This window comes from Ochotona princeps, chromosome 25, assembly GCF_030435755.1.
Source record: "Ochotona princeps isolate mOchPri1 chromosome 25, mOchPri1.hap1, whole genome shotgun sequence".
In the NCBI taxonomy this organism is placed as follows: Eukaryota; Metazoa; Chordata; class Mammalia; order Lagomorpha; family Ochotonidae; genus Ochotona; species Ochotona princeps.
The window spans coordinates 3,799,266-3,813,339 of NC_080856.1; the positions used below are offsets into that span (position 1 = coordinate 3,799,266).

General features: G+C 47.1%; 1 protein-coding gene across 2 annotated transcripts in view; it reads left to right on the plus strand.

The window, feature by feature from the left end:
• The window catches only part of TNPO3 (transportin 3), a 184,774-nt gene that overhangs the window by 63,102 nt on the left and 107,598 nt on the right, over positions 1 to 14,074 (plus strand). Inside the window, exons 21-23 of one of the 2 annotated variants that reach the window (XR_009244230.1) lie at positions 1,066 to 1,178; positions 9,421 to 9,512; positions 11,290 to 11,380. Coding sequence is in view for 1 of the 2 variants with exons in the window: in XM_058655037.1 (XP_058511020.1) it covers positions 1,066 to 1,178; positions 9,421 to 9,481 (174 nt within the window). In the remaining variant the exon portion in view is untranslated. Of the gene's footprint in view, positions 1 to 1,065; positions 1,179 to 9,420; positions 9,513 to 11,289; positions 12,406 to 14,074 lie in introns of those variants that run through there. The other variant, XM_058655037.1, reaches the window with a different exon arrangement.

A 14,074-nucleotide genomic window follows, 5' to 3' on the forward strand; every position in this document is an offset into this window, starting at 1 on the left:
TTTGTGCTGTGTGACCGTTGATATGAACTTGCTGACACTGGAGTTTTGTTACATCCCTTGGTTTTTAAAATGTCGTATACATTTGATTGCTTGAACAGTACAATAGTTCATCTAAAAGAAACTGGCCTTCCAAATGTGTGGAAGGCCTTTTTTTTTTTTTTTTTTTTTAAGAAAAGGATCTATGGACAGAAGGAGAGACAGAGAGAAAGATCTTCCATCTGCAGGCTCGCTTGCTGGGGGCCACAGTGGATGGAGCTGAGACTATCTAAAGCCCGGAGCTGCTTCCGGGTCTCCCATGAGGGTACAGGGTCCAAGGCCTTGGGCCGTCCTGTGCTATACCAGCCCACAAGCAGGGAGCTGGATGGGAAGCCAGGATTAGAACTGGTCCCCGTATGGGATCCCCACACATGCAAGACGAGGACTTTAGCCAGTAGGCTACCGTGTTAGGCCTGCTGCTCCACTTCTGATCCAACTCCCTGCTAATGTGCCTGGGAGAGGAGCAGAGAACAAGCTGAGCACTTGGACCCATGCCTCTGTGTGTTGATTCAGAGGAAGGGTCTGACTCCTGGCTTCTGCCTGGCCTGGGCTAATTGCAGCCATTTGTAAAGTCAACCAGCTGATGGAAAATCTCTTTCTGTATCTCTCCCTCTCTGTCTCTGTAATTCTATTTCAAATAAATAAAATATTTTCAAAAATGTATTAGTGGCACCAGTGCAATGACTCAGTGTGGTAGTCTTCCCGTTCAAGCCCTGGGATCCCACATGGGCACCAGTTTGTGTCCTGGTTTGTTCAGCTTCCCATCCAGCTCCCTGCTTGTGGGAAAGGAGTGGAGGATGGACCAAAGCCTTGGGACCCTGCACCCACATGGGAGATCCACAAGAAGCTCCTGGCTCCTGGCTTCAGATTGGCCCAGCTCTGGCCATTGCGACCACTTGGGGAGTGAACCTGAAGATGGAAGATCTTTTTATGTTTCTTCTTTTCTCTAAAAATCTGAATTTCCAATAAAAGTAAATAAATCTAAATAATAATAATAATAATAAAACTCTTGCTCTTCTTCCTAAACAGACTTTTTGTCGATGGTTAGAGAATTCCTTGAAAGGTTTGCCAAAGGAGACAACTGTAGGAGCTGTCACAGTGACACACAAACAACTTACAGACTTCCACAAGCAAGTTACTAGGTGAGTGGCGCCGCAGCTGCTGAAGGGAATGTTAGCAGCAGTAGCGGTGCATGCGTAAATGGCTTTGTCTCAGGTTTTTTTTTTTTTTTAAGATTCATTTATTTATTTTTTTATTGCGAAATCAGATATACAAAGGGAGAGGGAGATCTTCCATCCGATGATTTTTACTCCACAAGCTACTGCCAGGAGCCCAGAGCCTCTTCTGGGTCTCCCAAGCGAGTGCAGGGTGCCAAGGCCTTAGACCATCCCTAGCTGCCTTTCCAGGCCACAAGCAATGAGCTGGATGAGCAGCGGGGCTACTGGGATTAGAACCGGCCGCTATGTGGGATCCCAGTGCATTCAAGGTGCTGGACCCTTATATATTCTTAAAACTTCATAATTTAGTGTCTGCTTAACATAGAATTGCACAAATTGGTATTGGAAGTCAATGTAAGGGCAAAAATTCAGCACACTGTATATTCCTGTGTCTTTAGGAAAATCTTGGAAATTCATGGTATGAAAAAGTTATGCTTAGATTTTGATATTTTTGCACGAAAGCAAGCTTCTTTTAATTACATTTTTCCATGAACTTTATGAAGTACCCTTTTATGTACATCACTTAAATCCTGTATATCATCTAACTGATATGAGACCTCTGTCTCTAACTCTGCTTTTTAAATAAATAAACATTCATTTAACAAGCAAACAAAGAAACAGGGAACTGGGGCCGGCATATGGCGCAGCACATTGTACTATAAGACACTGGTATTTCATGTCAGGGTGCTGTTACATTGCTTGCTGCTTCCCTCACTGTCCCGATCCCTGTAGAGACACCTGGGAGGGCAGCTGCTGGTGGCTCGGAAACCTGGGTTCTATCACTGCAGCTCCTGGCTTCCCCCGCCCCCGCCCCAGTGCCGGCTGTTGTGGATGGATGGAAGATTTCTGTTTCTCCTCCTCTCTCTGTCTCTGCCCTTTAAACAAAAAGAAAAGAAAAAGCAGTGCAAGTGCCCAGATATGCAGGACAGTGGTGGTTATAAGAACAGTAGTGATGTAGGCTTGAGTGCACTAGATCGAGTAAGTTCCCTGCCTGAAGATCTGAAATCGTCATTTCAGGGGAGTTTTATAGACCACATGAAAATTTATTTGGATTCATCTCCGGATTAACTGTTAGACTGTAAGGGGAGGGGTCAGCACCGTGGCATAGCAGACCTGCCGCCCGGGCATACCTTCTGGCCCGTCAGTCCCCTGGGAAGGCAGTGGAGGAGGACTCAGGTTAAGAACTCTCTCTTTCCCCCTTCTCCCCTTCTCTCTCTCTTTATGTCTTTTCTCTCCCCACCCACCTCCATCTTCCCTCTCTCTCTGTAGCTCTGCCTTTCAAATAAAAACAAGTCTTTAAAAATGCAAAGTGGGAATGGACCTTTGTTGCATAGGTGAAGTCCCAGCTGGAAAAGCCCATATGCAGTATCGCAGTGCCGGGTCTGAGTCCTGGCCCTCACTGTTTCTGAGACAGCTTCCTGCAGGTGCGCCCCCAGGAGGCAGCAGGAGGTAATTCACTACGTGGATGCCTTCTGCCCATGCAGGAGACTCAGTTGGAGGCTCAGGCTCTTCGCTTCAGCCTTGAACTGCTGACAGCTGTAGACATTTGGGAAATAAATCAGGCAGATGGAAAAATCTCCTTCATTTGTATCTTTTTCTTTCTCCCTCCCTGCCTGTATGTGTGCATGTCTTTCAAATGAAAACTAGGGAAAAAAAAAAACTAAAGTGACACTTGTCCGTGTCGGAGTACCCAGGATGAGTCCTAACTGATGAGCCCTAATTTTTGTCTATCTTGACCTGCTGCTAATGTGCGCCTGGGCTGCACCAGCAGATGGCACAGCTTGTGGAGCATGCCAGCCAGCGGGTGGGCCCAGATTGAGTTCTCGGCTTTAGTGTGACCTGCGCCAGGCCCAGCTGGTGCAGGCATTGGGAGGTGAATCAGAGGATGCAGATCTGTTTTTGTGTGGGGAGTGTGTCTCTCTGCCTTTCAAACAAATAAGTAAACATTTTAGCATAATGATTTTTTTGGGGTTTTGAGGTTTTGGCTAGTTTTTGCTGTCAGTATACATTGATGTATTTATTTGAAAAGCAAAGCTACAAAGAGATTTGAGATCTTTCATCCACTGATTCATTTCCCCAGGGGCCGCAGCAGCCAGGTCTGGGGAAAGGCCAAAACCAAGAGCCATGGAATCCATCCTGGTCTTCCCTCTGGGTGGTAGGAAGCTGGACTGCACACCAACCACCTTCTGCCTTCCCAGGCCCTGTAACAGGCACCTGGAGCAGCTAGGATTCCAACTGGAACTCTAGTAGGGAACGCTGGCATCGCAAGTAACAGTTTAGCCCTCTGTGTCACAATGCATATACTTTTTTTTTTAAGATGTATTTATTTTTATTATAAAATCAGATGTGCAGAGAGGAGGAGAGACAGGAAGATCTTCCGTCCGATGATTCACTCCCCAAGTGGCCGCAACGGCCGGTGCTGTGCTGATCTGAAGCCGGGAACCTGGAACCTCTTCCGAATCTCCCATGTGGGTGCAGGATCCCAAAGCCTTGGGGTGTCCTCGACTGCTTTCCCAGGCCACAAGCAGGGAGCTGGATGGGAAGTGGAGCTGCCGGAATTAGAACCGGCGTCCATATGGGATCCCGGAGCGTTCAAGGCGAGGACTTTAGCCGCTAGGCCACGGCGCCGGGCCAATGCATACACTTTCATAATCAGTGTTTTATAGCTCCAAAGATGTTAATTGGTATTATTTTAGTGCTGCTTTTAGTATATATTTAGATTGATTTTACTTTTTCAGTATTAGAGATAATAAAAATTTCCTTCTTTTGAAAATGTTTCTTAAAATTTATCCGCTGAATCAGAAGTTATGTGACATTTTAAAATTTTTTTATTTGAGAGACAAAGTTCCCAGCCATAGACTCATTCCTCCTGGTCCCTACAGTGGCTGGGCCTACCTGAGCCTGAATCTGAGGATGGGAACTCAATCTAATTCTCTCCCATGTGAGTGGCAGGGACCCACACACTTGAGCCAGTATCTCACAGAGTCCTCATTTATAAGAAGCTCGAGTTAGGAACAGTACCAGGACTTGAACCTAGGCTTTGCAGTGTGGGATCAAGCTGTGTTAAATAGTGTCTTAACTGTAGCCTGCCTGAAGGTTCTAAGACTGAATGGTCTTTGATACTATTAATGGCTGCTACTTCAATTGGATTTTATAGCTACCTTGGATTTTATATTACCCTGACTTGATACTCTTTTTGCATGTAAAGTAATAATATGTTTGTGCTAGTATGTATTAACTTGGAAACTGCATAGAACTCCTGGCATTTGGTTCAGCAGTTAGGAAGCTGCAGGCAACAGTCATCGCAGTGCAGTGGGTAAAAACACCGCTCGGCTATCTGCCTCCAGTGTTGGAGTGCTTGGACTGAATTCGTTCATCCCCTGATTCACTCCACAAATGGCCGTAACAGCCAGAGCTGAGCAGGAGCTTCTACAGGGTCCCAAGGTATAGGCCGTCCTCTGCTGCTTTCCCAGGCCGCAAGGAAAGAGCTGGATAGGAAGTGGAGCAGCCAGGACATGAACGGGTGACCATATGAGATGTGGCACTTGGAGGTGGAGGAATAGTCAGTTGAGCCAATACATAAAATTTTAGAATCACACTTTTTTTTTTTTTAAGATTTTTTATTTTTATTGGAAAGTCAGATATACAGAGATGAAGATCTTCCGTCTGTTGATTCACTCCTTAAGTGGCCGCAGCGGCCAGAACTGAGCCAATCTGAAGCCAGGAGCCTGGAGCCTTTTCCAGGTCTCCCATGCGGGTGCAGGGTCCCAAGGCTTTGGAACGGCTTGACTTCTTTCCCAGGCTGCAAGCAGGGAGCTGGATGGGAAGTGGAGCTGCCGGGATTAGAACCAGCACCCACATGGGATCCTGGTGCGTTCAAGGCGAGGAAGGCCACTGCGCCGGGCCCAAGTCACAAAAGTTTCAAAAAATTTTTTTTTAAGATTTATTTTTATTAGATTTACCAAGAAGAGAAAGATCTCTCCACTGATTCACTCCCCAACCAGCCGTACTGGTTAGTGCTGAGCCAATCTGCAGCAAGGAGCTAAGAGCTTCTTCCAAGTTTCCCACATGGGTGCAGGGGCCCATGGACTAGGGCTGTCCTCCACTGCTTTCCCAGGTCCCAGGCAGGGAGCTGGACGGGAAGTGGAGCAGCCAGTGCATGAACTGTGACCAAATGTGATCCTGGCACATTCAAGGAGAGGACTTACCCATTAGGCTGCCATGCTGGGCCCCATAATTTTAAACTTTTATGTAGCATATTTTTACTTTTGTTATTTATGCTTTTTTTGCTATGTGTAGGAAATTATTGCCAAAATCGTGTCAAGAAGTTTCTCATGCATTTTTGTAGTTTGGTTTTAGGCCTTTGATGCAGTTATTGTATATGATGGTAGATTAAGGACCCAGTTTCTTTTACATATGGTTATCCAGTTTTCCCGGTACCGTTTGTCAGAGATTTTGCCTATTGAACAGTGTTGGCAGTCTCGTCAGATATCACTTGACCATAAGCCATGGGTTATTTCTGCTCTCTGCGTTCCTTTGCTCCTATGGCTGTCTTTATGTCAATAGGTACAGTCAGTGGCTTTGTAGTATGTGTTGAAATTGAGAAGTGTGGAACCTCTGCTTTCATTCTTTTTCCGAAGTGCTTTGTCTGTTTTTTTCCATATGACTTTTAAGACACATTTCTATTTCTGCCCCCAAGAAGAATGTCGCTGGAATATTGGTTAGGACTTGTGTTACTTGTGTAGGCTGCGTTAGGTGTCCTGAAGTCTTGGTAGTATTGTTTTTCATTCCGTGAGCACTGCACATCTTTCATTGACCTGTCATTTGTATCAGCAGTGTTCTATAGCTATTAGTGTACAGGTCTTTTGCCTCATTAGTTAAATTTTTTTCTGTTTCTTATTTTGATACTACTGAAAATGGACTAACTTGTGATTTTAAAGGCTGTCGATGATATGCGTAGTAAATTTCTGAGAAGCGATACAAGGGGGACAGGAAGGAGAGGGCTTTTATAACTTTCTCTAGTATTTGCATTTTGTCATGTTATACTTTTAAAACCAGACCTAGTCATTAGAAAGTAAATGAAATGAATTTTTAGCAGTGTTTTAGAAGTTTATCTTTTTCTGATTTGTAAGTGTCACTTTCGAAAATGGTTTGCTTTTGTATCCCTTGAAATATCTCCAACAGTTGTTAATGTTAAAACCCCAAACCATGGAGTGCTTTTATGTCACAGTTTACCTAGTGGCTTAACTTCATGCACCAGCAGTAAAACTGACAGAGCCAAAGATCAAGTGACATGCATGATCAAAAAATAGCATGTGACCAGTTCGTGACACATGTGGTCTGCGGAGGGATTTCCCGTGAAGTAGGACGGCCTCTATTGATTCGGATAACCTCACAGAATCGTGTGGTTCCCTCTGGCTGTGGCTCTTCCCCGAGGCATAGCATTCTGTCTCCAGACTGGCTCACATGATAGAATCCCCCCAGGTGCTGCTCTCTGCTCTGTTTTGACCTGTGTTGGTAGTGTTGGTCATCAGAAGGGCCAGAGCATTGTGAGTGATTTCCTAAGCTCAGGCATGATGCTGGCAAAATCCTTCACAAGTCAGAATGTCAGTGTGTCAGTGTTGGTCCTCCCGTGTTTACCCTTCTGCTTTGAACTTGAGTTTATCTATAAAATAGGGTTGATACTCTTTCACAAGTATACTAAGAGATGCAAAGTGGAAATCTAAGGACGATCTTGCACATAGTAGATGAATAGTGAATTTTAAATCCTTTCTTCTTAGAAAAGAAACTGTCAGAATGTCATTATGTACTTGAAAAACTAGCTGGGGCATGTCTCCTGCCAATTCAAAGGCAGCCACCCACACATTCTGGAATAAGTCTCAACCAAGCCCATATTCCCCCAGTGAGGCTAAAACATGTCAGGTAAAAACAATAGGGTATGTCCAAAATCAAGGTCATCGGCATCATGACCTAATATAAGAGAAATGTTCGGGCAAGAAAAAGGAACCTAAATTTTAAAATGCTATGAACAAAACTGTATCATCTTTTTCCTCTGATGTGGGAACATACAGTGTACTACCAGCCTGGCCTACTGGAGCTGATTGCTAAACAAGTTTGGCAGCTCCCCTGTAGTTCGGGGCCGTGACATAGTGGTGAGAGGTGAATGGAAGAGATTGTGTTTAGGTGCTAGAGAAATGGTTGGAGATCTCTCACCTGCCCATAGTAGCTCTTGCTGGAGTACGTGTGGTGTCCTTAAATCCGAGCATGACTCTGTCTCCCTTTTGGTCTTAAGATCCTGTAACTCCTGCCTCAACAAGCTGCCTTGTTTGCCATCCTTGCAGGGAGGGGAACTGGTTCAGTCTCATCTCAGCAAGTCCCAGCCTGTGTTTCCCATGGTAGTGGTAATTAATTCCCTGCTAAATTGGTCAACTTGAACAAAGCTGGGACTTCTCATTCTAAAATACCATTCTTGCTTCCCAAACACCAGATGATTCATTGGAACCCCAAGAAACACTGCCGTTTGTCTGTGTTGGCGTTTATTGTGTGGACCTTTTAACCAAAATATGTTGAACACCGAAAGTGCTGGCCTTAAAATTAGAGGCCTGGGAGGGGTGGAAATGTCTGGTCAAGCTCTCGGTTGCCAACTACCATTCTCCGTTAACTGGCAAGACTTTAGAGCAAATCAGCTGTGTTTCTCAGCACACCCTTGGGATAGAATTATGGGACTTGAGAAATAATGACCTTAGAGGTATTAGCAAGTATGATGGAACAATTAGAATTTGGGGACTGGGAACTGGAAAATGACAGTTGAGATAAACAAATGAAATGAAAACCTAGAAATAATCAATTAAATGCCAGAAGTAAGGTTCAGGGTTTCCTTTTTTGTCATTAGACACCTTCCTACACAGTAGCTTGTCTTGGTTTCCATCCCTGCTTCCTGACATTATCAGTATGACTGCTTCCTTAACAGCCAGTATGAGTCTGAAAATGGACCAAAGACTACAGTGCTTATAGTAAAGCTTGTTAAATCCACAGAGAGGAAATGGCAGAATCCCAGTAAAACTGGACGATCTTCATTTTCACTACTTTTTTAAGATAGAGAGAGACTGGAAGAAAGCTTCCAGAATCTTCTGTAGAATCAAGTCTTGAGGTCTAATCAAGTTTCTTTTTGGTTTGGAATCCAGATATGGGCATGTTACAGCAGTAGCTTGCATTGCATTTTCGTTTAGTTTGGATCTTAGCAGTTTGCTCCTTTGCCGACAAGTGGAAGATGACTTGTCTTCTCACACTGGCTGTGGGCCTGGAAGAGTCCCAGGGGGCGAGTGCATTCACTAGTGCCGCGACCCCCTCCCCACCCTCCCGAGCTTGAGCAGTCATGGCTGTGGAGGCCGCCACGGGAGAATGCCGCTGGCGCATGTCAGCTGCGTGATGACCAGGTTAGGGCCAAGGGGCCTCTGGGAACAGCGGGGCTGGGTGACTGTTGAGCTGTCTTACCACAGGGGCATTTGCCGGAGGACCAAGACCTACTTCCTCTTCCCCACCCCTGCCTCCTTTTCTGCTTGCTTTAACCCTTTCTGCTCTCCCTTCCTCCCACAAGAGGAAACCCTGGGCAGCTTGTTCAACTAGAAAATCAACGGCTGATAGAGATTTAGTTGCTAGACTGGGCTTTGTAAACAGAATGCACCTTTGGAGGAGAATGGGGAAAGCAGCACGCCTCTGTGCGCCCAGCAGAGTTCACCCGAGCCGAGAGGGCTGTGCTGCGGAGAGCTTCAACCGGGGGCCGCTCTCATCACTGCTGTAGCAGCCTACACTAGTTGGATTGTATTTTGTTCACTATCCTTATTTGTGAAGAATCTAGTGCTAAAAACATCATTAGGTAGCTAACAAATGAGGAAAGTGCATCAGAAATTGGTCACCTTACCCAGGGCGGGCAGGATTCAGACTTGGAGAGTTCAGCTCCAGAGCCCACTGTATACTCACCTAGCTTCTCGTCACTCTCGTTTGTGATGGTGCCTTCTTTCCCATAAGTTACAGAGAAGATCTTGAAGCAGTTGAGAAGTGATGGAGAGGGGCTCTTAGCACAGATGGGATAGTACCCAGTATACCCAATGTGGTCCTTGCTTCTCCGATTGTCCGGTCTGCGCTCTAACCTGCCTTTTCTTTCCAGTGCTGAGGAATGTAAGCAGGTTTGCTGGGCCTTACGAGACTTCACTCGGCTGTTTCGATAGCTCACTGTGCTGCACTGTGCCTGCCACCCAGGTAAGGAGTGGGGGGCACCCAGTGGGACTGGTCCTTCATTGGGATCAGAGAGGAACTTAACAGTTTGTGCTGTGTGGCAGGCAATTGCCAAGACTTGCTTCTTTTGGGCCAAGGCAGCCAGATAATTACCACTTTCACTTCCACGAGAAAATAACTGTTGAGGGCTGGTGCGATGGCTCAATAGGCGTACCCCACCTGCAAACACAGGCGTCCCATGTGAGCACCAGTTCGTGTCTTGGCTGCTCCACTTCCCATCTGGCTCCCTGCTGGTAGACTGAGAGGGCAGTCAAGGATGGCACAAGTTTTTCCCTGCACCCGTGTGGGAGACCCAAGAAGCTTCTGGCTCCAGGCTTCAGATCGGCTCAGCTCCGGCCTTGTGGCCATTTGGGGAGTGAGCGAGTGGACAGAAGCTGTTTGTCTCTGTGTTTTGCCTTTGCCTTTGCAGTCTGCCTTTTCAGTAAAAATAAATGAATCTTTCAGAAAAGAAATGAGAAAGTAACTGTTATAGGATGTCAGAAGAATTCTGTTTCTCTTCCTGTACAGGCATTCTAGGATAGGAAATGTTAACAAAGTGTTTTCACTTGTCCACTGTGGTGAAGACACTGCTGCCCTAAACCTGACCCAGACTGAATGAGCAAGGACTGAATTCCTGTCATTGTGATGTCGAAGGCTGGGCCCAGGCAGGAGTGCAGGGAAGGAGCCGCCCCCTTAGCCAGTGCTGTCCCGGTGTTCCTCATCTCCTAACTGAAGCAAAGCAGGAAGCTGAGCTGAGCAAAGAACAGCCAGCTAGCAGGACTAGGGTGCCACATTCTCTGTGGAAGAAAGGCCCCGTTCTTAGCCCAGCCTGGAAGTTACCAGGGAGATTTGTCCTCCCCGAGTCGGTATGCTCACTGGTGGTTTCTGAGGGGAGCATGTTAGTTGGAGGCAGTGATGCTTCACAGCGCCCTACCTCAGCACAGGTCACTTCTTGAAGGAATAAGATTTCAGATCTTGACCTTTTGCAGAGTCCGGAGTAGCTAATGATATACCTCGTCACGCTAATGAGGGACAGCAGTGGATGCTCGGTGGATGCTCGCAGCTAACATAGAAGTGTTACTAGTTGTCATGTGTTAACTGAGATAATCCTCATACGGTTCTCTGGCTTAATTCTTATACGCATCTAGGCTATGGCTGACAGTTTGCCTGATGTGGAAACCTTCTGGTGCCAGAGTCCCTGCTCTTACCCGTCCAGCTTAGGACCTGCAGTGCTCTTCAGGAGAGTCTGGACAATGGTTTTCACACTTTCAGAAGGAGGCACATCTTCCAAAATAAAATTTTGGGACCAATACAGTGGTGCAGCAGATTAAACCCACTGGCTGTAATCTCAACATCCCAAACATACTGGAGTGCTGGTTCAAGTCCTGCCTGTTCCACTTTCAATCCAGCTCCCTACTCATGACTCTGGGAAAGGAACTAAAGGTGGCCCTAGTGTCTGGGGCCCTGCTTCCTGCTAGGAGAGCCACCTGACAGCTCCAACCATGGAGGCTGGTTGGGGCGTGAACCAGTAATGGAAGATTCTCAGTCTCTCCCTTTCTTTGTAACTCTACCTTTCGTGTAAATAAAATAAATCCTTCAGAAGAAAACCTTACCCCACACCGTGTAGCTACATACTGCTGGGGAGCCTTTTGAGTTGCTCTGGATTTGGGAGGTGAGGGCCGGAACTGCTACATGAGGCTGGTGGTAGGAGGAGGCCGCTGTGGTCTGGAGCAAGCCTGTTGATGGGCTTCCTCTTTTTCAGGAATGTCTTTTTTATTAGAAGACAGGAAGAAAACAAAAACCAGACTGTGTCCCACAATCACAAACCTCCATCGTGGCAGAGGGACCTTCGCTGCCACCAGGGCATTCCGCCAGACTGGGAGCGACTCGAGCCTGCCGAGCCACCCCGAGGAGGTCCTTTGAGGGGTTGCGAGGGAAAATCAGCACGGTTTATAGAGATGGCTGCAACCTGTCCGGCATGGTGGGAGGGGAGCTGGTTTCCTGGTGAACTTGTCTCTAAAAGGAGAAATGATTTTAAGAAAATAAAAAAAAAAAAAAAAAGGAAAACTGAACTGAAACCAGAACTGAAACATTGGCCTGGAAGCGAGTGACACAGGCACACACACAGACACATGCCATGTGTGTGTGCACACGGACACACGTGCCATGCGAGTGTGCACACACAGACAAGGCAGAGCACAAGCCCTCTGCGGCACATCCGCCTAGGGCAAACGTGGCAAGGCCAGTGAATGAAACGCCTGCGACTGGACAGGAGCGGGGTCATCTCTTAGGGCTGTCTCTCGTTTTGTTCTCTTTTTCTGCCCCTCAGCTCTCGTCCCAGCTGCTGCTTCTTACCTTTAGAGTTGTCCAGACAAGGAACCTGTCCTGCTTTAGATCATGATGATGTCAGGGACACTCGGGACCTGCAGCATCAGCATTTGTGTGGGTGACTCCACCTCCAAGCCGCACGAGGTTGTCCCCGCTCTTGCAGAGGGAGTGGGTCACGCAGGAAGGGGCAGGGTATAATGTATGTTCACATCTGTAGGATTTTGTTTTTAAGGGTTTTTTTTTTACCCCTCAGTGAAGTATTCACCCACAGACATGAGACAGAAAAAAGATGAGGGTGGGAGTGTGGAGATAAAAAATGTTTACAGGGCTAGCTATATTGTTCAAAAATGTGTGGAAATGAATTAGCTTCTTGGGGTGAGGGTTTGACCGAAGAGGGAGCCCCAGATAGAGCCCCGTGCTGTGAGGAAGTGTGGCCCTACACAGCCCTCAGATACACAGACACTGTTTTGTCTGGTGTTGGAGTCTTCTCAAGAACAAACCAACAGCAACGACAACTAAAAGGAAATAACAATAAATTTTTAAAATTGAATTTGTGTTTCTTCATTTGTGCTTGCATTCTTTGGCCGGAGCTGTGAGGTAGCTCGGGCTGGCCCGGCCTCTTGGCAGTGGCACTTGGCACCCCGGCAAGGTGGGGTTTGTGACTAAAGCCCCTCTGCCACTGGGTGCTGGCAGCATGTGTCATCCCCCTGGCCATGGTTTCAGTGCTTTGTGGATTAAACAGCTGCACATGTCCGCAGCACAAGAAGATCATTGCTAATGGAAGCTCAGCATGGTTAGGGCGCCACGAACTGCAACATGCCCTTCTCCCTGGGATTTGTTGTCTGAACCTGGGATGGTCCTCTGTGGCGGAAATCTTTAGGAGAAGACTGCCAGAAATTTTGTGTTCATCTTTAAGAAATCAAAAAGGAGGGCTGCCGTATAGTGGGTAACTGCCATCCAATGCTAGCACCAGTTTGAGTCCTGGCTGCTCTGCTCCCCACCCAGCTCCCTGCTGGTGTGTCTGGAAAAGTAGCAGACAACGGCCCAGGTGCTTGGGTCCCTGTCACCCACGTGGGAGATCCAGACCAAACTCCTGGCTTCGAACCTGCCCAGCTCTGTTGTGGCCAGCTGGGGAGTGAACAGTAGATGGGAAGTCAGTCTGTGTGCCTGTAACTTTGCCTTTCAACACATAAATCTTGAAAACATTGAAAGGCAAGCAGAAACCCAACCAGGATTTTCAGGGGCAACTGAAACTCTTAAGAGCGCTAGGAAGGTTCCAGAGTTCATCTGAGTCAGATTGCAAATTCAAGTGTGTTCGGAGACAAGACCAGTCAAGAAGTGGACCAGAGGAGGGAAAACATTCCCCCTAGAGAGCTGCAGCTGATCGTCCTCTGGGAGTGTGTCACATTCTCTGAGAGCATAGATGACTAATTTCTGTGTCAAGAAGAAACTGCCAAGGTCAGATGGGAGGAAAGGTGTTGATCCTTACGGATGAGTGAAAACTCCTGTACTCTTGTATCTACTCAGTTTAGGGCTGGGGTGAAAGTTAACAATTCTGAAACTGCCATATCAATGGACAGCAGAGGAAAGCAAAGCAGGGCTGGGGAAAGCTGCTCTATGATATGATAAACATGGGAGTGAGGTCAACAGAGGTCACGTTGGTAGTATGTGCCACTGACATGGAGGAGAACCCATACTTCACTGCTGTGCCCTTCCCCAGTCTAGCACAAGAAGCATCAGATCAACACACGGTTGCTGCATGTTCAGAAAAGCATCTGGCCAGCACTGCTGCAGACCCTCAACAGCCTCAGGAATGAGTCATCAGAGCCTATCCGAAAACTAAGTCTGGAAACATGGTGAGCTCCTGGCCAGGGATATCTCAGAGACACTTTGGGAACAAGAAAAGGGTAATAGAGAGAGAAACACGGTTGAAACAAATACAGGGCCTGAGACCTGGTTTGATGGCTCAGTGGCTAAAACCTCACCTTGCGAACATCAGCATCCCATGTGGACACCGGTTCGTGTCGTCACTGCTCCACTTCCCATCTAGCTCCCTGCTTGTGGGCTGGGAAAGCAATGGAGGGTATGGCTCAAGTCCTTCGGACCATGAAACCATGTTGTCTAGTGCCATTTCTCATGGCAAGGCCACGTAACTTTCCATGTGGCTAGGTGGCCTGAGCTGGGAGCTTCGTCTAGGTCTCCCACATGGGATGCTGATG